Source organism: Anabrus simplex, chromosome 1 (assembly GCF_040414725.1).
Source record: "Anabrus simplex isolate iqAnaSimp1 chromosome 1, ASM4041472v1, whole genome shotgun sequence".
Lineage (NCBI taxonomy): Eukaryota > Metazoa > Arthropoda > Insecta > Orthoptera > Tettigoniidae > Anabrus > Anabrus simplex.
This window is the reverse complement of record NC_090265.1, coordinates 1,058,653,186-1,058,675,117: the sequence shown is the minus strand read 5'-3', so window position 1 is coordinate 1,058,675,117 and position 21,932 is coordinate 1,058,653,186. Positions and strand designations below refer to the sequence as shown.

The 21,932-nt window shown below is 40.8% G+C and overlaps 1 protein-coding gene across 5 annotated transcripts in view; it reads left to right on the top strand.

The window, feature by feature from the left end:
• Positions 1–21,932, top strand: part of LOC136857963 (uncharacterized) — a 65,736-nt gene that overhangs the window by 31,006 nt on the left and 12,798 nt on the right. The window contains exon 2 of one of the 5 annotated variants that reach the window (XM_067137104.2): positions 2,482–3,256. The exons of 1 other annotated variant lie outside the window; for it this stretch is intronic. In XM_067137104.2, coding sequence (XP_066993205.2) covers positions 2,497–3,256 — 760 coding nt within the window. In that variant the 5' untranslated portion in view covers positions 2,482–2,496. Of the gene's footprint in view, positions 1–2,481; positions 5,087–21,932 lie in introns of those variants that run through there. 3 more of the 5 variants (XM_067137101.2, XM_067137100.2, XM_067137103.2) reach the window with 3 other exon arrangements.

Below are 21,932 nucleotides of genomic sequence, written 5' to 3'. Positions count from 1 at the left end.
TTCGAGTCCCGTTGATCGAAAAAAACTACATTAGAATGTCGGCCGGCAGGGAGGTGGTGGTATGGATTGTCTAATCACTAGATTGCGTGCCAAAAGCCAGGATTAAATTCCAGACATTTTCGCAGTACTCAAATGGAGTGAGGGTATATGACGCTGTTGATGGTGATACGTCTGTCGAATAGAGACGTAAAGTCTTGAACAGGCTATTAGACAGGTGTAGGCTATGTGTTGGCAAGGTTTTACCCTCTCCCTTCCCACTATCATATATCACGTCATTTATTTTATGTCATTAACTCCTCTGATGAGGTTCACGTCAAGATGGCCAACCGGTCGTAAAAACTCGCTATGAAGATTCATCTCACTTCATGTCCGACACCGTATGGGTTTAACAAACAATTTTGAGAAATGACAAATATTGATCTTGAATGTCCGGCTCCAAAGCTAATTGGTTAGCGTGCTGGCCTTTGGTCACAGGGGTCCCGGGTTCGATTTCCGGCAGGGTCGGGAATTTTAACCATAATTGGTTAATTCCCCTGGCACGGGGACTGGCTGTATGTGCCGTCTTCATCATCATTTCATCCCCATCACGACGCGCAGGTCGCCTACGGGAGTCAAATCAAAAGACCTGCACCTGGAAGTCCTCGGACACATCCCGGCACTAAAAGCCATACGCCATTTCATTTTACCGTTGTACCTGGTGACGATTTCTCGTACTGTGGCCCCGCGGTCGCTCCGGACAGTGCGCTGGCCTCTGTTATCAGTCGCAGAGGCTGGGTGACGCGTCGTCGTTTGCCCCTCGTTCCACCACTTCGTTGTATGCCCACAACAGCGGCAAGAGAGCAGAACACAATCCGTGCCATTTCAAAGATGCTGGTACCAAAGCGTCGTGCCATCACAATCTGCCCTCAAACGCCGAGAACCTAGCGAGTTTGCCCTTCGGTTAGGGATGCGCAGCTGTGAGCTTACATTCGGAAGATAGTGGGTTCGAACACCACTGCCGGTAGCCCTGCAGATGGTTTTCCGTGGTTTTCCATTTCCACACCAGGCAAATGCTGGGACCTACCTTAATTAAGGCCACGGCCACTTCCTTTTCACTCCTAACCATTTCCTATCATATCGTCGCCATAAGATCTATCTGTGTCGCTGCGACGTAAAGCAGCTCATAAAGAAACGCAGAGTGATCTGCCTTTTTACCCGTACTGATATCGGAGACACTACTAACAGTAAGCCTGTAGACCTGCCTTAAGGATACACCACTCCAGGCAGCTAAATGTTCCCTGGTCGGGGATACAACAGCTTATTGGTGTATGTTTATGTGACCTTTTATTACTTGAAATAGTTCATACTACTGCCTCCCGTCGTATTATTCAAATTCAAAATATACTTCATTTCCAGTACCTGCAGTTTATACAGAATTGGTTACATCACAAAACTGGGTTTAGGTATGTACATCACTTGTTAAATAGACATAAACTACATTTTTGAAATGTACATAACATAAAGAACATACATGATATTTTTGAATTTAGTCAACTTTCAACTAAAGAATACAAAAGTAATCATTTATACAAGCAATACAACACTGTTCACTGTAAAATTCAAAATATACTTTATTCCTATTACCTGCATTGAATTCAGAATTTGATAGTCACAAAAGTAGGCCATTATATGGTTATATTCATATAATATAAACCTGCATACATGACAAAATATTTGTGCGAACAATACAACACTGTTCAATTCAAAATATAGTTTATTTCCATTACCCTTATTGAATTCACAATTAGTTAGTCACAAAAATACTTAGGCATAAATCATTCCTCCTGAAACACCTGTATGCTGTACGTATCCAAATCAGTCAGAGGGCAGCAGGTAATAATAGGTAGCCACATCAATGAACTAAAAATAAAGACACATTTCAATCTTACATTAAAAGGGGAGTTGGAATGTTCTAGCCTATATTAAAACTGCCAAATGTAGACCCCCTATATTTCTGAAATCTCCTCAGCTGTAATTTTGAAATATTTAGATATGTTTTTAACATAAGTTCACGGAATCAGAATGAACTGACTTTTGTCATGCGAATAGGACATTTGTATAATACTTTAGAAGGAACAAATATTATACAGGAATTTCTAACTCAAGCACTGAGAAAATCATTGCTACGACTTTGCTTCAGTGATCCATTAGGCAGCCATATTGTTATGACGATACTAAACGTAAAAATGGAGCATTTCTGCAAAGTAGTGGAAACTCTATGCTTCTCAGGCATTTGCTTTTTGAAATGCAAAGGTTTCAAGAAACGCGTGTGAAAACTGGAATAACTTAATTTTGGAAACATCAAAATTTGTTTCTCCAACTTGTTTGTTAACCAATTTAATTAGGAAATTGTAAATTTTTTTGTGGATTAAAACTCTTCAAATGTCTAAATTTCCAGTATTCCAACTCCCCTTAACATAATCTTTGGTTTCTCTCTTTCAGGACATTCTCGCCAATATGGAAGGGCAATCAGGTCTTGTAAACTCTCCCCCTCCCAGCTGGATCGACGCTGAATTTGTGCAGACTGCTCTGAGGAATGGAGAAGATGATTCAACTATAACCGTCACGAAATGTGATGTGACCTCAAATGCTGTTGAGAGTAAGTTTGCTGCTAACGCCTACAATGTTGTAGCAACTCTAGAAACAGGAGAAAAGCGTTCTCTTATCGTCAAATGCCGGGCTGAAGCTGGACTCGGCAACAAGATCTCAGGACTTTTCGAAACAGAGGTCAAATTACTGACTGAAACATTGCCAGCAATGGAAGCGCTCCTACAAACAGCCTGTCCTGAAGAATTTCAGCCTTTTGCACCGAAATGTTATTATCATGGAAGTGAACCGTTACCTTTCGTAGTTCTGGAAGATCCAAGTCAGGAAGGATTCAATTATTATCTAATCGATGTCTCTCGATGTCGTATGGCCTTGAGAACCTTAGCACGCTTCCACGCAGCTTCCATTGCCTTTCTTCAGCAGAATCCCGAAGAAATAGAATATTTTAATAAACACGATTTTGCCGAGAAATTTCGCGGCGAGGTTGAAGATTTCGTCAAAGGTGGTATTGAATGTTTGGCAAATGAAGTGAAGAAGTGGCCAGCATTTGAAGAATACGCAGACAAATTGTTAAGGTTGAAAGAGACAATATGTAACAAACTTGAAGAGACGCTACGACAGAAGGATGGATCTTTAAATTGCCTCATTCGTCCGGATTCTACGGTAACCGGTATGATGTTCAAAATCTCTGAGAATGTATATACAGGCGTCAGAATGACAGATTTTCAATCAGTTTTTTACGCGTCTCCAGTGATAGATGTCTTGCACTGCCTGTTCGCGTGTCTTGATGTTCGTATTCACATATTTGGAGCTGCACGCTTAATTAATGAATACTATTGCACTTTGCAGGAAACTTTACGCCTCTTAGGGCACTCTGAGTTGTTACCATCACAGGATGAGTTTCAAGAACTTGTCTCACAATATAAATTTTATAATTTTTATCTTTCAACTAGTGTGCTTCCTTTGACAGCTTATGGTCTAAGTGACAAAATAGAAGATGATAATGTTGAAGATGGTAATGTTGAGAATGCTAGTAATCCTCTGGGAATTAATGCTAGATTATATAAAGGCCACATGTATAAGTCTATCATACAATGCCTGCTATGTGAGTATGACGTTCAAGGAATTTTTGATAATATTGGAACATAATTTTTTTTTCAAATTCAGCACAGTCTTATTCTGGCTAGTTACCCTCTGGTTTCAGAATGTCTTCTTATATGAGAACGAAGGCTACCTAGCCGAGGACATGGATTCGATTCCCGATCAGGAAGTCGAGATATTAAAAAATGAGACTTTGACTTCTGGAGAGACGTATGACCCTGGAGTTCACTCAACCTGCAGCATAAATGAGTAGTAGGTCCATTCTTGGGTGTAATGGTGGTCTTGTAAAAGTCTGACTAATCTCAATTACAAGGGAACTGTTTGGGGTCGACCAGACAGAGTTGAGTGAAATTTGGACAAATAATCAATTGATATATGCTGAATGTAATGGGAAATTAAATGGCGTATGGCGTTTTTTAGTGCCGGGAGTGTCCGAGGACAAGTTCGGCTCGCCATATTCAGGTCATTTGATTTGACGCCCGTAGGCGACCCACGCGTCGTGATGAGGATGAAATGATGATGAAGACGACACATACACCCAGTCCCCGTACCAGGGGAATTAACCAACCTTGGTTAAATTTCTCGATCCTGCCGGAAATCGAATCCGGGACCCCTGTGACTATAGGCCAGCATGCTAACCACTTATCCATGGAGCCGGACAATGTAATGGTGGTATTCACTTTACCATAAAATGAACGATATTTGTATAATTAATAGCTGGGTAGCTTGGAACAGTAAGCTGAACATGATGACATAAAATGAACTTGGGTATGTAAAATTTTAAGTTACACAAAAAGCTTTTTACCCAAAATGAGACTTTGACAACACGAATAGAATTTCATATTCCAGAAACATACTTTACTGCCACACGTACAGTATATGAATATATCAAAATACTCGGGATTTAATACTTCTGTATCGTTTATAATGGAGGCTAAATTATTTAATATGAAACATTGGTCATCTCTACAGGGTGTGTAACAATAAGATAGGCCAAACTTTCAGGGCACATTAGTCACACGCAAAATATGTTATACGGACATGGGCCCGAAAACGCGTTAGAACTCATAATTGTAGCCTCCGTGGCTCAGGCGGCAGCGCGTCGGCCTCTCACCGCTGGGTTCCGTGGTTCAAATCCCGGTCACTCCATGTGAGATTTGTGCTGGAAAAAGCGGAGGAGGGACAGGTTTTTCTCCGGGTACTCCGGTTTTCCCTGTCATCTTTCATTCCAGCAACACTCCAGTATCATTTCATCTGTCAGTCATTAATCACTGCCCCAGAGGAGTGCGAAAGACCTCGGCAGCCCGCACAATTCCTATCCTCGCCGCAAGATGGGGGTTTCATTCATTCCATCCCTGACCCGGTCAATGACTAGAAAACAGGTTGTAGGTTTTCATTTATCAACACACAGGAACAGAACGTACCAGCATAACACAAAGTCTTTCTTTTATGAAATGTTCAAAATGCTCAACGTTAGCATTGACATATGCATACGCAATACTCTAGGGACAGACCATCGCATCCGAGATTCATTGCGACGGCGGATTGATGCAAGTGTCATTGCTAACTGAGGGCATTTGGAACATTTCAATAGGTGAAAATAGCCATGGAACAATTATTTTTAAACCCCTGTACTGTCGCTTTAACCGTGGTATTTGTATTTCTTATTTACTGCAAAATCTTAACCTAAAAGCTGCCTTTAAACGTGATTATTTGGCGCGAATTTCAGTGTTCCGACTTTTCCTTCGCGTCCCGTGCAGCTATACGCTGGCCGTAACTACGCACAGCACGTCCGGTACAGGCATTTTCCCGCTGACGCGGAGCATGCCATGTTACCTCACGAAGTGATCTCTTCCTCGCAGTCACTATTCCGTGTGCCGTGTACCGAAACACTTCACCTCAAGCTCCTAACGTTCTGGAACAGCTGACTGTTCCGGTCTGCCCAACACTAGTGTGAACAATGTGTCCCGAAAGTTAAGCTGCTCCTTATTGATGCATCCTGTATATAAACAGGCACACTAGTAATATAATATTGTATTAGCGCAAGTGAGGAAACTGCCAGATTCCCGTTCGGAATCACTCATTTTGTCATGCTGTGGACAACGGAAGGCGTTCAGCTTTGTTATACTGTCTTAATTGATCATCCTTTCAAGTTTCATTGCGATTAGTCTAGTTCAATGGTAGCAGTTTCCTTGTTATTGCCGAGGTAGCGGAAAGTGGAAGCCTTTGTCCGCTACACCGCCAGAAGTCTTTTTGGCGCTTGTACAAGAATGTCTGCTTCGCATTATGTTGTACATGGAAACAAATATCAATTGTGAGAACTAATAAAACGGTCAATCGAAAAAGGCTATTTATTTCATATTTGTAATAACTTCACCTAGTGGGTTCGAAACTCAGTGTCGGCAGCCCTGAAGGTGGTTTTCCGTCGTTTCCAAATATTATTATTATTGTTATTAATTCACCCTTGTACCGTAAGGCCTCTCTAAAATAGATGGTTTTACTTGCATTTATCTTCCCTAGTGTTGCATTTGTAATGGATATCAGTGTATTGTGAACTCATAATTGATTCTTAATCATGAACTTCATGCAGTCAAATGTTTATTAGTATCCTTTTTACCTATGCCATTAGGACTGACAGCCACTGAAGTCGCCGTATGATACTTTCAACCCTGTCTAGTAGCAAGTACAGTAATTTCCCATGACAAATTATTTTAACCGCGTATATCTTATGATATTATCTGTGTAGTTTTTTGTCACATTAAATGTTTAGCTGGAATGTACTTTTTAATTTCTGTGAAGTATGAGACCATTTGATACAAACACAGTTGTATTTACTGTTGGCATGCGTTCCATAATTTATCAATGCGCGAACCACATACTGTATAACTAAATTATATCTACTGCCTTTCAAAAACTTGAAGAGTTGTCGAATGATACTCTTCTCAGAAGTGTAAACCGTAAATCTAACCTGCTTCAGTTACAAGGGAGACTTTTATAAAAATCTATTTTATTTCTACGCCATCACGACTATGTATCCTGCTCAATAAATATACGTGTATTTCTATATTGTTTTAATAACTATTGCGACTTTATATACATTATAACTGCTCTTTGTTGGTAGGTTCAAAAGGATGTTTTCAGTAAAGTAGATAACAGTAATTCAATATTTTAAAACATTCTGTTGTACGAAGTAAATTTTGTAAAATAAAGTTAAGTATTCCCTAGTTGCTTGAGAATGCACATTATTTAGGACTTTCCTGCATATTGGTACAATGCTCAGAAATGTTTCCATTCAATATGTTGTATTATGAACTGAATGCAGTTTGCTTGTTAAGTTTCAAATTGCTTCCAATGAAACATTTCTATATAAAAACGAATTAAGTCTAATACTCTTGGAATTTCAACAAGAGTCCTACCAGTTTTTTAGATGGGTATAATGATTTTTAGTACTACTATCAGTAGGATGAATCATCTTTTACCCTGAAATACATTCTAGTTCAAACAGTTGGCTGTAGATTCATAGAAATAAAACAAGAATAAATGTTCTTATTTGGACCAAGAGAAAACATGTTCATTTTCTTTTGTTTAATTCGTTTGGATATTATGATCAATATTTTCTTTGGCTTATCAAATTGAGAGAGTTCTGAAAAGTAAACACAATAAACTGACAAACTGGAATGAGACAAAGTCTCGTGATAATTTTTGTAATTGGTATCCTTTGACGAAACCATCCAATTATGTTAAAGGAGAACATTTTCTGAAATAACATACTGTAATTGGATAAAAAATTATTTGTATTAACGTTCACAATTATTATTATTAGTAGTAGTAGTAGTAGTAGTAATAGTATTAGTAGTAGTAAACTTGAAAAGCATAAAAATTGTGATTTGTTCACATTATCACATTGTCCGCATTGGTCATATTACTTCGTCAAAAAAAAAAAAAAAGAGAATGGCCTTGCTCTTGAAAGAAGCTTAATATATTATTAGTTTAGAGTTAAATCTGATTTCAGTGTGTTACGGTACGTAATCTTATTTCCTGTCTGAACAACAAAACTGGATTTTGTATTACTGCATGTTTCTATTATTTTCTTTTATATTTTATTGTACCATTATTGCCTTTTTCTATTATGTTATAAAGAAATTAAATAACGTGTACAAGATTGAGGTGGTGTATTATTGAGTATGTTGCCCAATTCCTCTTATTTTCTCAAATATTCCCTTACCATATCATGTCCTCCACGTTGTTTTCGTGATTTAATTACACAATTGATGTACCTCATTCCGGTTTGTACCTGGGTATCATTCCTCCCTATATTTTATACCTCAGATGAGATTCTTAACCCATTAAAGTCCAAGTTATTTTTACAATATACTTAATTTTAGTGAAAACATATCACTATACAAATGCAACAATAATTTACATTACTGTTTGTTTCCTCACATTTGTACAGAGCTACCATATAATGATCATACGTCTTGGAAATCACGACACTCATAGTACATGCACACAGCATGGGATGGGGTGGACTGAGCAGGTACTACACGAGTCAGGCTCCGTAACAAATGGAGGCAACTTCAGCGCTAAGGGTGGGACGTACTGGAACACCCGCCGTACTCGCCTGACCTGTCTCCGTGTGATTTCGACCTCATCCCCAAAGTGAAAGAACTATTATGTTTGGGACATGATAGGACACTACTAACGCTGTGAAACATGAGATTGCAAAATTCACACAGGGTGAGACGACTGGTATCCGATGTCTCCCGCATCGTTGGCAACGTGTCGTAGGCAGTCTAGAGGACTACTTCGAGGGTTTACCGTATAGATTACTGTACTCTCCGGGAATAAATATTATTTAACACAAGGATTTCATAGCTGACAGTTTCATCTCCTTATGCCCTACACCTGGTAAGCCCACTTGGCATTATCCATACACTTCACAGCCCCCTACGCTCCCCACTGTTAGTTTCATATTTCAGTTTGGCTGGTAGATCCTGCATTCATGGGACAAACATTAGTTGCCATGACATGCCCCAACCCTCGTATTTTCGCCTAGCTCTGTGGTATAGAGGTAGCATCCCAGCCACTTACCCAATTCGCGTGAGATCAACTGACGTACGAGAGGCTGTCACCCGATCAAGAAAGCCAAGCATTACGACTGAGGATATCACACAGACTACGTAGCATTCCAGTATCTGAAGACCATGTGACTGGGTAGCAGTCGCCTTCGTCGGCCAATAATCTAATAAGCTGTTGCATCATGTATAGAAATATACATTTTTTGGGGTGGTATGTCCTGTCCTCAAACAGGACACTTAATATCAGGCGGAAAATATGTATTATACTTACCATTTTCTGTCAATAACAGAATGTTCCCTTTTTGGATATCTTCATATACGTTAAGAAACACAAATCGCTTTGTTCATACTGAACGAGTTGGCCGCGAGATTAGGGTCGCGCACCTGTGAGCTGGTGGGAGATGGTGGATTCTAATCCCACCATCGGCAGCCCTGTAGGCGGTTTTCCATGGTTTCCCCTGTTCGCACCAGGCACTTTAATTAAGGCCATAGCCGCTACCTTCTCAATCCTTGCCATTTCCCATCCTGCGTCGCCGAAAAACTTATATGTGTTAATGCGATGTCAAATCACTAGCAGAGAAAATAATTTTGTTTATGAAGCTATACTATAATAATCTAAATGGAAAAACCAGAAAGTATTCGGAACAACTGCATTTGTGATGCTCAAAGTATGGAAGACGTAGCAGAATATCGTAAAAGCAGCAACTTGTTGATGAGCTGACTAAAAAAATGTATAAATACCATACCTATTACAGATCAACATATTTCTAGCCAAACCATAAAAGTCATCTTACTTTACACGATTCATTAATAAATTTATTAATTCTTCTTCTAAGCGTTATACCATTGTTACGGGGTCCACTGTGTGGATCAATTTATGTCATGTTCTTGTATGGGCCGCATCTTCTAGGCATATCTTTTGGAGCTCCAGGTCACTATTGACAATGCCTAACCACCGCAACATTAGTCGTTCGCGTGGTGTTTGTCCATCAACATTTACGTGGAATGAAGTGTTGACAGTGTCAGGTGCTGTTCTTACATGTTCATACCAACGAAGTCTGCACTCGTGCATCTCCCCATGAATTGTTGTGACTCCGATCCGTTGTCTGAAAGTTTTGTTACTGACATAATCGCATAGGGACATCCCCATTGTCCTGTGTAATATACTTATTTCCGTAGTATGGAGAGAATGTTCAGCTCTTGCTGAGGTGGCCGAGCACTCGGTGCTGTCAAGTGCAACTGGTCTTACCATTATCAGATTAATCTTGGACTTCATCCCTGTTGGTGTTATTGTTTGTCATAAACAAACCCTGTGGTTTCTTTCCGTCGCGTCCATGTTGCTGTTTCTCGCATATACTTGTACATTCAAGTAGCCACCAACGTTTAGGCGAGACCATAGATAACAAGTGTCTACCTTCTTCAAGAGAATTCCATTTACTTGAATGGACCCAGTCGCTGGGACTCTTTCAAGATACCCGTCTTATGAGCATTAAGACACAGGCCAAATTGGTAAAGATCTTCTCGCAAAGCAGCAGAAAGCATCACATCGTCAGCATACAGTGAAGTCCCTGGCACTTTCCGAAGTAGGTCTCGGTGCTGATCCTTGATGTACATCTGGCGTCACCGGAAAGTTCTCTGATAATCCTGCTAGATACCGTACTCAGCTGCTAGTCTTCTCATAGGGCAATTTAACACAATCAATGAGCATCTCTGGTATAGTGTGATCACGAAGTGCCTGTCAGTTCACTTGGTCTGACACATGATCTAGGGCCTTCTCGAGATCGAGAGAGGGTGGATATAATGGTTTCTCTTTACCGAGAAGTTTCTTCATTGAATAAATCGACAGGCAGTGATCGAGAATTCGTCTGAAGAACTTCATCGTATGGAATAAGAGAGGAATCGATCAGTAGTTACCATAGACCACTGGGTCACGTTTCTTTTTAAATATGGGCACTCGATGACCAGTCTAGGTGAATGACAGAATTCTATGACAGCATTAAATAAGTCTGTCAGACAAGATATTGCCTTGATTTGCAGGTCCTCTATTTTCGATATATCCGCTGGTAGGTCAAAAGAACTCGGCGCCTTTGCATTTTTCATCTTACAGCATCTAAAACTTATAGAGTTGTTATATGTTGAACTGGTCCAGCAATTGCCTGTCCCCACTGGAATTAGCGGATGGGGAAATTCAATATTTGATATTTCATTGCAACGTTCTTGCCACCGATCCAGAACCTCTTGTGCCGCCTTTGTTCATGTTCGTGCCTATGGGTGGATCACATTTGTGCCTTCATTAGATTCCATCTGATAATAGGTTTGTTTGGTAATGATCTGCTTTTCCGTACGCGATTGCTCCCCTTTTCTTCTCTTTTCGTGGCCTTGTAGTTTTTCGTGGCTTTCTACATTGTGAAGGGTTTGCCTTTTCCTATACACTGCCTTCTTAGCATGTACCTTACCTTGAACCCGATCTGTCAACATCCACACCTGCTCAATTTGACGACGACCTGGTATTGCGATACTAAGTACACAGTAATCTTTGCAGTGTCTGTGATGGAGTTTGCAATCTTCTTCATTCAGGCAGCCGTCAATATGTAGACGGGACACTAGATAACGAAATATATCTACTTTCCTCAAGATAATTCCATTTACTTGAATGTAACCTGGTGCCCTGTTTTATGAAGACACTGGAGAAAGTGGTAAATATGATAGTAGCATCTTCCTACTTTTCTCGGAGATTTTCTCGCGAAGCTGTAGCAAGCAAGCATTATATCGGCAGCGTACATTAAAGTCTCTGGCACTTTCCGAAGTAGGTCTCGGGCTACCGTGTCCATGACAAAGGCAAAAAGGAGAGGAGATGGTGCTGATCCTTGGTGTACATCTACCGTCATAGAGAAGTTCTCCGATAATCATGCTAGACACTGTACTCGACTGCTAGTGTTGTCATATTGACCAGGCAGAATCAGTTCGGGTGAAATCAATTTCAGGCAACATGTTGTTCCTGTAATTTCCACCATTTAATTTCTGCTGGTCCTGATGTCAGTATTTTCGTCTATGGTCTTTGTTCTGTACGTCAGTAATGAGCAGTTTATACTGCGGATCCAGTACTCAAATGGCATACATTTGGTGTCTGTTAAAATCAAGATAAAATAACTCTGGGAAGTAATTTCCAAAAAACAAAACAGAAGCAGAGATCATACCACAAAATAGGCCATAGCAAAATTTATAAGGCAAAGATATAAATTTATAAAAGGCGTGCAGCACAAAGAGAATGAGGATATGGAAATAATTTCTGAAGATTCCCGATTAATGAAGCGTTATAAAAATTTTAATGGAGCCATGATACCCAGTGAAGTGGAGGATAATCCCAAACTAAACTACGGCTAGAGGGAGGAAAACTTACAAGCGAAACATTTAGAGAATATTACATTTAGAAAAAGATACTACTCGCAGTGGAAGTTAATTGATAAAGAGCAACGTTGGTTAACATTTATGCATCCCTTAGAAGTTTGTAGCCAAATATTGGCACTTACATTAGTTTTGATATGGGATAAATAACTCGAGGAAAATCCTACATGATTAAATAAAATCAAAATACCAAAGTTTCTGCCCTAAGCTTCATATGATAATATCAAAACATATCTCCGTCAGCCACTTGATTTTAAAGGTAACGCTGAGAACCGTGTGGTTTACCTTGCCCCAGCCGCCAGCCGCCCGAACTAGACTGTACTCTACCAAGAGAAAACCAGTAAGACCATGAGAAGGCGAGAGCAGGATCCTTTTATTGGCAATGATCTGGCTGCTGATTGGGTGCAGTTAGTATCAACTTATGAACAATAGAAGGTGTACCAAGTCCTCAAAATAATTACTTCCTTATAATTCGGAGATTAGTTTACAGGGAGCATACAGAGCGTAATACGAAGGGTTGCCTATTAACAGGCTGAATAACAGAACCAAGAATAATGGTAGTAGAGTTCAACGCTTCCTCGCTAGATGGCATTGAACATAATGTTCTTAGTTTGGACTAACTGTAGGGAAGGCCTCTTCTACGTGTCGCAATTCTTACCAATAATTGTGCATATTATCCAAGACGAAATGTTGAAAAGTACTACATAAGAAAAGAAAATTAATTGCCCTGCGACTTTCAGCTCTCGCTTACTTTGAGTGGGATTCGAACCACAGTGAACTTGGAGGGAAGTCATACTATCTTCTTGCATGGCACTTCCATTCTCGGTGGAAAAAACAGATTTTTATCAATAGATAAATTCATGAAGGTTCAAGTATACGCGATTTTCAATCTCAGTCAGGATAAAAACTTCACCCGTTTGTCGCTACAGAATTCGAATATTTATTATCCCTGACTGGAAGGCATTTCAAAGAATGACATGACATTAAGGAAGACCATTCCAAAAAACTTAATTGCAAACTGAACGAAGTCGGTGTGAAGATGTATAGGGAAGCGAAGGGTGGGGAGACTGTGCAGGCGCATCACGCCACGACGATGGTCGGGGAATCTCCTTCGTCAGCACTGTCTGTATCTGTCATGTATCTTCCCTTTGATGTGACAACAAGGGCCTGACTCTGGGTGTTGAATGATTTTAAGTAAGCGTGCCCGATACAAAATTCTGTCTTCACTGACCGATCATGATACAAATACGGTGATCTGATAAAACTGTGGACGCACCTTTGGTTGTTTGTTGTATTTCTTCGCCGACACGCTTATGCTATGAATGTGCTCTTTTCCAGAGTTTTAGTTGGAAAATACCATACGTTCTACCGATACTCGCCCAAAGTTTCACTTTTTTCCACATGGATTTACAGGGATGAGGCTCTGTTGTAATTTTTCTTTTCTGGGAGTTGGGGTGAAATGCTGGACGTCTTCCAGATGATAATGAAGTCCCCTCATGTGGTAGTGGATCAAACTGCTGCAGTGTGGTTAAGTCTGCTACGTGGTTCACTTATAGGAATCACAATTTAATATTTTTTAAGCTCTCATTCCGTACCCTCATGGGGTACGGCGGACATCCTAGAGGTTAATGACCCCTTTCAAAGCAGGAGATGTGTTGCGGTGATTTGAGATGCGGAGCAGGGTGAAGGTCGGCTGTGGCCTCTCAGCGGAAATGTCCCGGCATTCGCCTTGGTTAGAGGAATGAAGAACCACAGCAAACCCACTCTCAGGACAGCGGAGGGTGGGATCAGCCCACTGCCCCCAGAATACAGAGCTGTAGAGTCAAGGCTACTCTACTCAGCGCAATTTCATTACCAGTACTAAATGTCTTCATTCCTCCCCCGAAGGGGGAGACGTGCCTCCTAGACGGTGACACCGTCTCTCAGACCAGGAGATTTGTATCGGAGAAGGTGAGAGTATTGGTGGCCGTGGACTATACTAGGAACTGTCCCTGGATTCGCCTTAGTGCAGAAGAACAGAAAACCACGGAAAACAATAATTCTCAGGACAGGCGACGGTGGGGACCAGCCCTTCTCCGCCTGTGGTTTAATCTACTTTTCTCCCGTTGACTGTTTTATAAATAGACAAATCACCTACTTTCTGTATGCCGTTTTTAGAATTTTCGGTTTTCAGTATGGCATCACATTACTTTTGCTTCAGCTCAAACATGTTAGGCAAAAGCATTCAGATTATTTTGAGACTCAATGAGCTCCCATTAGGCAAAAGGTCCACTAATCAGTTTATGTTTTATCGCACTGCAGTTAGGCAAAAGTTTTCGAACAGGAAGGAAAGGAGGAAGGTGAAGTCAAATTGACCAATTAGCAATCCCACCAATTAATATTACTGACTGCTGTGGTCGGGAACAAATTTAAACTGTTGGAATTGTTGAGTCCTATCTGTGTTAGGAATGTGCGGGTTTTCCAGGGATTTTTCCATGATACCAACCACTGTCTGATCTGTAGTGAACTAAGTATCTATAGGCCTAGGATAGAGAAAGTGAAATATGTCTGCAGACGAATTTCCAGGACAAGAAAATTAGACAAGTATATAGATATGATTAGTGAAAAGTTCCAAACAATGGACAGTAAACAGGATCAGGATATAGAAAGAGAATGGTTGGCATACAGGGATGCTGTAGTAGAAACAGCAAGGGAATGCCTGGTAACAACTGTGTGTAAAGATGGGAAAAAGCGAACATCTTAGTGGAATGATGAAGTGAGAGAAGCTTGTAAATGTAAAAAGAAGGCGTATCAGAAATGTCTACAAACAAGGACTGAAGCAGACAGGGAATTGCACGTAGATGAAACAGAGCGAAACAAATAGTTGTTGAGTCCAAAAGGAACTCGTGGGAAGATTTTGGTAATAACCTGGAAAGGCTAAGACAAGCAGCAGGGAAACCTTTCTGGACAGTGATAAAGAATAATAAAGAATCTTAGGAAGGGAGGTAAAAAGCAAAATACTATTTTGGGTAATTCAGCTGAACTCGTAATAGATCCCAGGGAATCACTGGACAGGTGGAAGGAATATTTTGATAAACTGCAATACAGATGTATAGCATTACCTCAGTGGCTCGAACTAGTCATATGTCTCTCATGTACAGACTGGTAGGTTCCAGGACGATTTAAAATCACCAAAACTAAATCCCGAGACAGACAGGCGCCTCGTGCAATGGCATAAGACTATGCTAATATAAAAAAATTCGGAAGGATTATAGCCATTATACGGTACTATACATTAGATCTCGTGAGCTTAATAAGTTATCCCGAAATGAAATTAATGACGATGTAGCTCTCAAGAACTACATATACATGCTACACTTAGCTTAGTGTTGTAGACTCACGTCCCCTAAGAATTGTATTCATTTTAGATGAAGCTATATCTAATTCATATTCCTTGAAAATTTCAATATGTTGTGCACTAACTTAAATAAAAAAAGAAAAGGCAAATACTCACAAACTACAACACAACATCCTGTAAATAAAACTACGAATAACTACCAATAAAGTGAAATCAATACTTATCGGGAAATTGGACCTCCTCCTGGATCAGGTATTACATCACATCCCTTTAGGTTGGCGTTCCTTTCCTCGTTGCTCACATCATGTTGACGGCTTGACGATACATCTTGCCTTCAATCACTTTTACTGTTCTTCTGGCACTCTGAAATGTAGGGTCATTATGCATTGTTTCATAAGCAAATCTAAGTAAGCACTTTGTTACTTCGTTTTGAATTAAAAATGATATTCCCCTTTGAAAACAACACAATTTCAAACCAAATGTTAAATCGTATTCCGTCAAAATAACCCACTGTTCCTAATATGCATTCAGTTGAGCTCAAGGAGAGTATTTCCTCAAGCTGAAAATGAAGTTAATAACCGATCCGAACAATGTACAATAGTTCACGTCTTGTCTTGTAGATCCTCGCGTTTACACATTATACGATGAGATACGCGCTACAAAGAACATTCCAGACGAACGTTGCTCTAACTAGGCGTTCGTCTTGGTAAACAATAACGGGGTTCTAAATCAATCATTGGCGATTCCCAGTATTGTCGGTTTCGCACTACGTAGGTCGTTCCAATATTATATTTACTTCACTAAGTAAATCCATTATGACTTTGCCATCATATCGTTTACTAATATCGATGTAAAATATCTAGGCGATACCATTATTCCATTTCTGCGTAATTTCATTCTGTCATTAATTAATATAGTTGTCGATTTGACTGGTACTGACATCGTATTTGTAATACCATATATATTCCTTTTCCCGAATAAATTTCCATTCTCATAGGAGGACCATGGACCGCTCCATCTTAACACTGAGTGAGGGAAGAGGGAAAATGTCACAGTATGTATGTATGTATGTATGTATGTATGTATGTATGTATGTATGTATGTATGTCGGTGCGACGTAAAGCAAATTGTAAAAATAAAAACATAGTTGTGTTTGGGACGGTTTTTAGCAACCTTTATAATACATGTGTGAATTTGTTTCCTACTTGGTTTTGGTACAGTTTGTAATGAATATTTAATTTTCAGATGTGTACCTTTTCTTCACGTCTTTTCAAGTCTAAATTATTGCACATTTTTACACCTTTTTGACCCAAAATTTGTACCTAAAATTCCTAACTCTAGTGAATAGTAAGATTATCATAGATATACTTATCTAATTTATTAGAATTTAATCCTATATGAGATGCCTGTGTTGTCAGCAGTCTCAACTCCAAATTGACTACCACACCAGTAGAATCGCCTGTTATTCATTTTATTATTAGTTAATGCAACAGATTTAAATTCATGTGAATTAACATAAGTTAAAGTGGTGTATTGCGTTTTCTATGGAAACGAGTACAGATGAGTACCGGCCCAATTAAACCCCTGTTCTTTTCCTCCTTGGTTATTTCTGATTCAAATATATGGAATTTACGACGGGTACATGAACGCTTAGAATGTAATAATTTATGAAGGCCGCTCATAATCTGTGAGTCCTCGGCACTGACGGGTTGTTGATGTTTTCATGGCAGCGATGCTTGCCGTTCATAGCCTACTACAAAAATAAGATACCCAATATCTCCGTACTTGTGTAACTGATAAAGCATGTTCGGTCATTCCTGCCACAACCAGCACAACTGTCCTCAACATTTTAAACAATCATGTCGACACACTCATGTGAATATTAGTATATTTTAAAACATTTTAATGTAATAGACCCATTGAAGATGAAACGAAGGTTCTGAAAGCTGGTTCTGGATTAATTGATTTTACAAAGTATATTGATACACACTATATTTTAATTCAGTAAATAATATTTCCCTTATAACTCATACAGTAAAATGTGTGGGATATACAATATTGGAAATTGCATTTCCTACATATTTTTTGTTCAGGCATTAGATAAAATTAATATTTCCACAGGTATTTGGACGTTATGAAAAATCAATAATCGTTATTATCCACGTTACCATTCCTCGGTCAGTTAAAACGCACGGAACATGAAAGATCGGAAATTATATTTTGCAGAACTTTTAATATGTGTTAGCTTTGTATCAATACAACGGAGAAGTTAGGCGTTTCCTATTTTCTGTCTCCTTAGTATTGCCAGGGTAAGGTACTGTATACAAATCACATAATGCACTGCCTGACACAAAACGTTAAACACCCAGAAGGGGTGGTTGAATGGGAATGAAACTACTCGTACATATGGTGAAAGACCCTGTGCCTTTATTGCACTGATTGCAATATGGTATAAAAGAGACAACGCCGTTGACAGTTACAGGTGGAATGTTGGCAACAGGTCAGTAGGGTGTCACAACACAACCTCCCCCCTCCCCAATGGCCCCGCAATGCATGCCCTTATACAGTTCGAAATGGTGTCAAACAATCTTTGGATCCTCCCCTGAGGCAAGTACGTCAACAGTTGTTGCACCTATCTCTCCAGATCCCGCAGGTTGGTACTGGGTGGGAGTCCCCTTCCAATGTCATCCCACACGTGTTCAGTGATCCGGGAATCTTGCTGGCCACAGGAGGACCTCAACATGCTCTAGGCAGTCTATAAACACACGTGCTGTGTCTGTGGACGTGCATTATATTGTTGGAACACTGCCGCAGGGTGCTGTGAAATAAGGAGTAGGACGTGCGGACGCAGAATGTCTGTGACGTATCGGTGTGCCGTCGAAGTCTGTAGAAGCACTATTAGAGGTGACGTGAACGCATATCCTATTGCTCCCCACGCCATGATGCCAGGGATGGCGCCTGTTTGTCTTTCCACGACATGGGAAGGATCTGCCCTCTGCCCTCGACGCCGCCAAACCCACGCACGATGGTCATCGGAGGTTATGAAGAATCGAGGCACATCACTGAACATGATGCGACGCCAGTCGTCCTCTGTCCATGCCTCCCGGGCAAGGCACCACTCCAAACACAGGCGTTGGTGTTCTGGTGTGAATGGCAACCGACGCATAGGGTGGTAGGACCCGAATCTGGCGGATGTGAGTTGTCGAGACACTGTGCGGGAACTCATAGGATGTTGTAGAGTCTCCAGTACATTTTAGCGGATGGCGGGTGCCGAAGTTAGGGGACCCCGCAATGCTTGGCGCACCATACGAGGTCGACACTCGGGGTGCTGTTTCTTGATCGACCCGAACCTGAACGACGTGATTGCTTGCCCTCATGTACCCATTGAGTTCAACATCCGCTCACTGTGACATCTGAATGGCTCACATGCCTGGTAATTGCACGACACGATCAACCAGCCTCATGCAGTCCCACAATGCGGCCTCTGTCAAATGCTGTCAGTTGGTGGATAACGCATCTGCGAGGCATCGCAGGTGCTTCGTACTCTACGTAGTCCTCTGTGGACGCCTTGCTCACAGCAGTTGACTGGTAACAGTCTTACAACAACAGGGCGGTGCCATCATGAATGGTGGGCGTTCTACACGTTACAGATCCTTGTAAATCTAATAATTTACTCACACATCAATGGTATGCACGTATACCGAAATTGGATAAAATTGGACCACTTTTTCTGGGTGCTTAACTATTTTGTCAGGTTGTATACATTGTCTAGTTCAGTGGTTCGAAAACTTTCCAATTCGCGGGCCCTTTGGAAATATAATTGACGGGCCCCTCTGAGTTTTGAAATAAAACAGAAATGTAAGGTACCGTGAATATGCTGTACGTAAACTCTTACGCAGGTGTAACAATAGGGTAGGTCAAACGTTCAGGACCCATTCCTCACACCAGAACAAGAAATTGTGTTATATGGACAAGGGTCCGGAATTCCGGATGCGCTGATGTATTACTGGAATATTGCGTTTTGCCTCTTAATTACGCCTGGAGCGCATTTTAAACATTATCTAAGAAAGAGTTTTATGTGGTGCGCTGGTACGTTCTATTCCTGTATGTTTTCCGTGATTAATGTACTATGTAGAGCTGTAGAGCCGACTCCGCGGTGTACCGCTAGCGTGCCTGCCTGCCGGAGGTCCCGGGTTCGATTCCCGGCTAGGTCAGAGATTTTTGACTGAATCTGTGGGCTGGTTTGTGGTCCACTCGGTCTGTGTGATTACAATTGAGGAGCTATCTGACGGTGAGATGGCGGCCCCGGTCTAGAAAGCCAAGAATAGCGGCTGAGAGGATTCTTTGTGCTGACCACACAACGACTCATAATCTGCAGGCCTTCGGGCTGAGCAGCGGTCGCTTGATAGGTCAAGGCCCTTATGGACTGTTGCGCCAGGGGTTTGTTTGTGTTATGTTGTTTTATCTTGTTATTAGAGTTGTAGAAAACGAGATCTAACATGGAAATAAAGTGTTTCCGGACTCTTGCTTTCTTCTTCTACGTGTGAGGAATGTGGCCTGAACGTTTGGCTTACCCTATTGTTACAGCTGTATTTTAATCCAATTGTATCCAAATGCTTTTACATCACAAGTCACAATTACAATATCAATGACATCAAACACAGCAGAACATGAACATTGAAGCTCCTTTTGAACAGTTAATTCAGATTAATTCAGCAATCAATCAGTCAATCACTACTGATCTGCATTTAGGGCAGTAGCCCAGGTGGCAGATTCCCTATCTCTTGTTTTCCTAGCCTTTTCTTAAAAGATTGCAAAGATATTGGAAATTCATTGAACATCTCCCTTGGTAAGTTATTCCATTCCCTAACTCCCCTTCCCTTAAACGAATATTTGCCCCAATGTGTCCTCTTGAATTCCAACTTTATCTTCATATTGTGATCTTTCCTACTTGTAAAGACACCACGCAAACTTATTCGTCTACTGATGTCATTGTCCGACTCGTTGGCTGAATGGTCAGCGTACTGGCCTTCGGTTCAGAGGGTCCCGCGTTCGATTCCCGGCCGGGTCGGGGATTTTAACCTTCATTGGTTAATTCCAATGGCTCGGGGGCTGGGTGTTTGTGCTGTCCCCAATATCTCTGCAACTCACACACCACACATAACACTATCCTCCACCACAATAGCACGCAGTTACCTACACATGGCAGATGCCGCCCACCCTCATCGGAGAGTCTGCCATACAAGGGCTGCACTCGGCTAGAACTAGCCACACGAAATTATTATTACTGATGTCATTCCACGCCATCTCCCCACTGACAGCTCGGAATATATCACTTAGTCGAGCAGCTCGCCTCCTTTCTCCCAAGTCTTCCCAGCCCAAACTTTGCTACATTTTGGTAACGCTACTCTTTTTTCGGAAATCAGCCAGAACAAATCGAGCTGCTTTTCTTTGGATTTTTCCTGTTCTTGAACCAAGTAATCCTGGTGAGGGTCCCATATACTGGAACATACTCTACTTGGGGAATATGTGAGCTGGTCCCAGGTCCACTCCACCTACGTGATTACAGTTCAGGAGCCATCTCACGGTAAGATGGCGGCCCCGGTCTAGAAAGCGAAGAATGACGGCCGAGAGGATTCGTTGTGTTGACCACACAATGTTCAGTTTAATGTCTGATAATTTCTATATTAAGTCAAGTTCAACTTCAAGTTTTTTTTTCTTGATATTGATTTCAAATACATGAAATTGGGAGAATGTATTTTCATGCAAGTAAACAGTGGGGGGACACAGTTAAGCACTTCAGTGCTTTTCCAGAGTTTAAAATAATCTTTCATGACATATAACTAAAAGTCAGCTAGTTGCAATTGTTAAAACTTTAAGTTTAATGAATTGTCTGTTGAGCTTCTTCCTGTGGCGTAAGAGAGAGCTTGGTTGATAGCCCATCAACAAATGGATTCCGTATCCACACGTCACTTACATCTGTCATCGGGAAATAAGCCCTTAGCTGAAAGTTCACTTGCTCCAAATGTGACTTAATAAAGTTTAGGATTCCGTTTGGAACGTTTTCTCAAAATCTATCATAGAAGGAAATTGCTCGACGATTTTATGGTCTAATATTTCTAAATCCACAGCTTTAGTTCTTTCATTCATTCGGTTTTATCTTGAATATAAGAAAAATAAAAAATGATGGGTTTTTTTTCTTAAAAGTGTCTGCGGATTCTCTCGACATTGTCACGGACCTCACCTTAGGAATGTCTTGTCTATTCCAAAATCCATGTATCCCTGAATTTAAATTATGAGTTTCAAGAAATTTTCTCACCGAGCTCGATAGCTGCAGTCGCTTAAGTGCGGCCAGTATCCAGTATTCGGGAGATAGTGGGTTCGAGCCCCACTGTCGGCAGCCCTGAAGATGGTTTTCCGTGGTT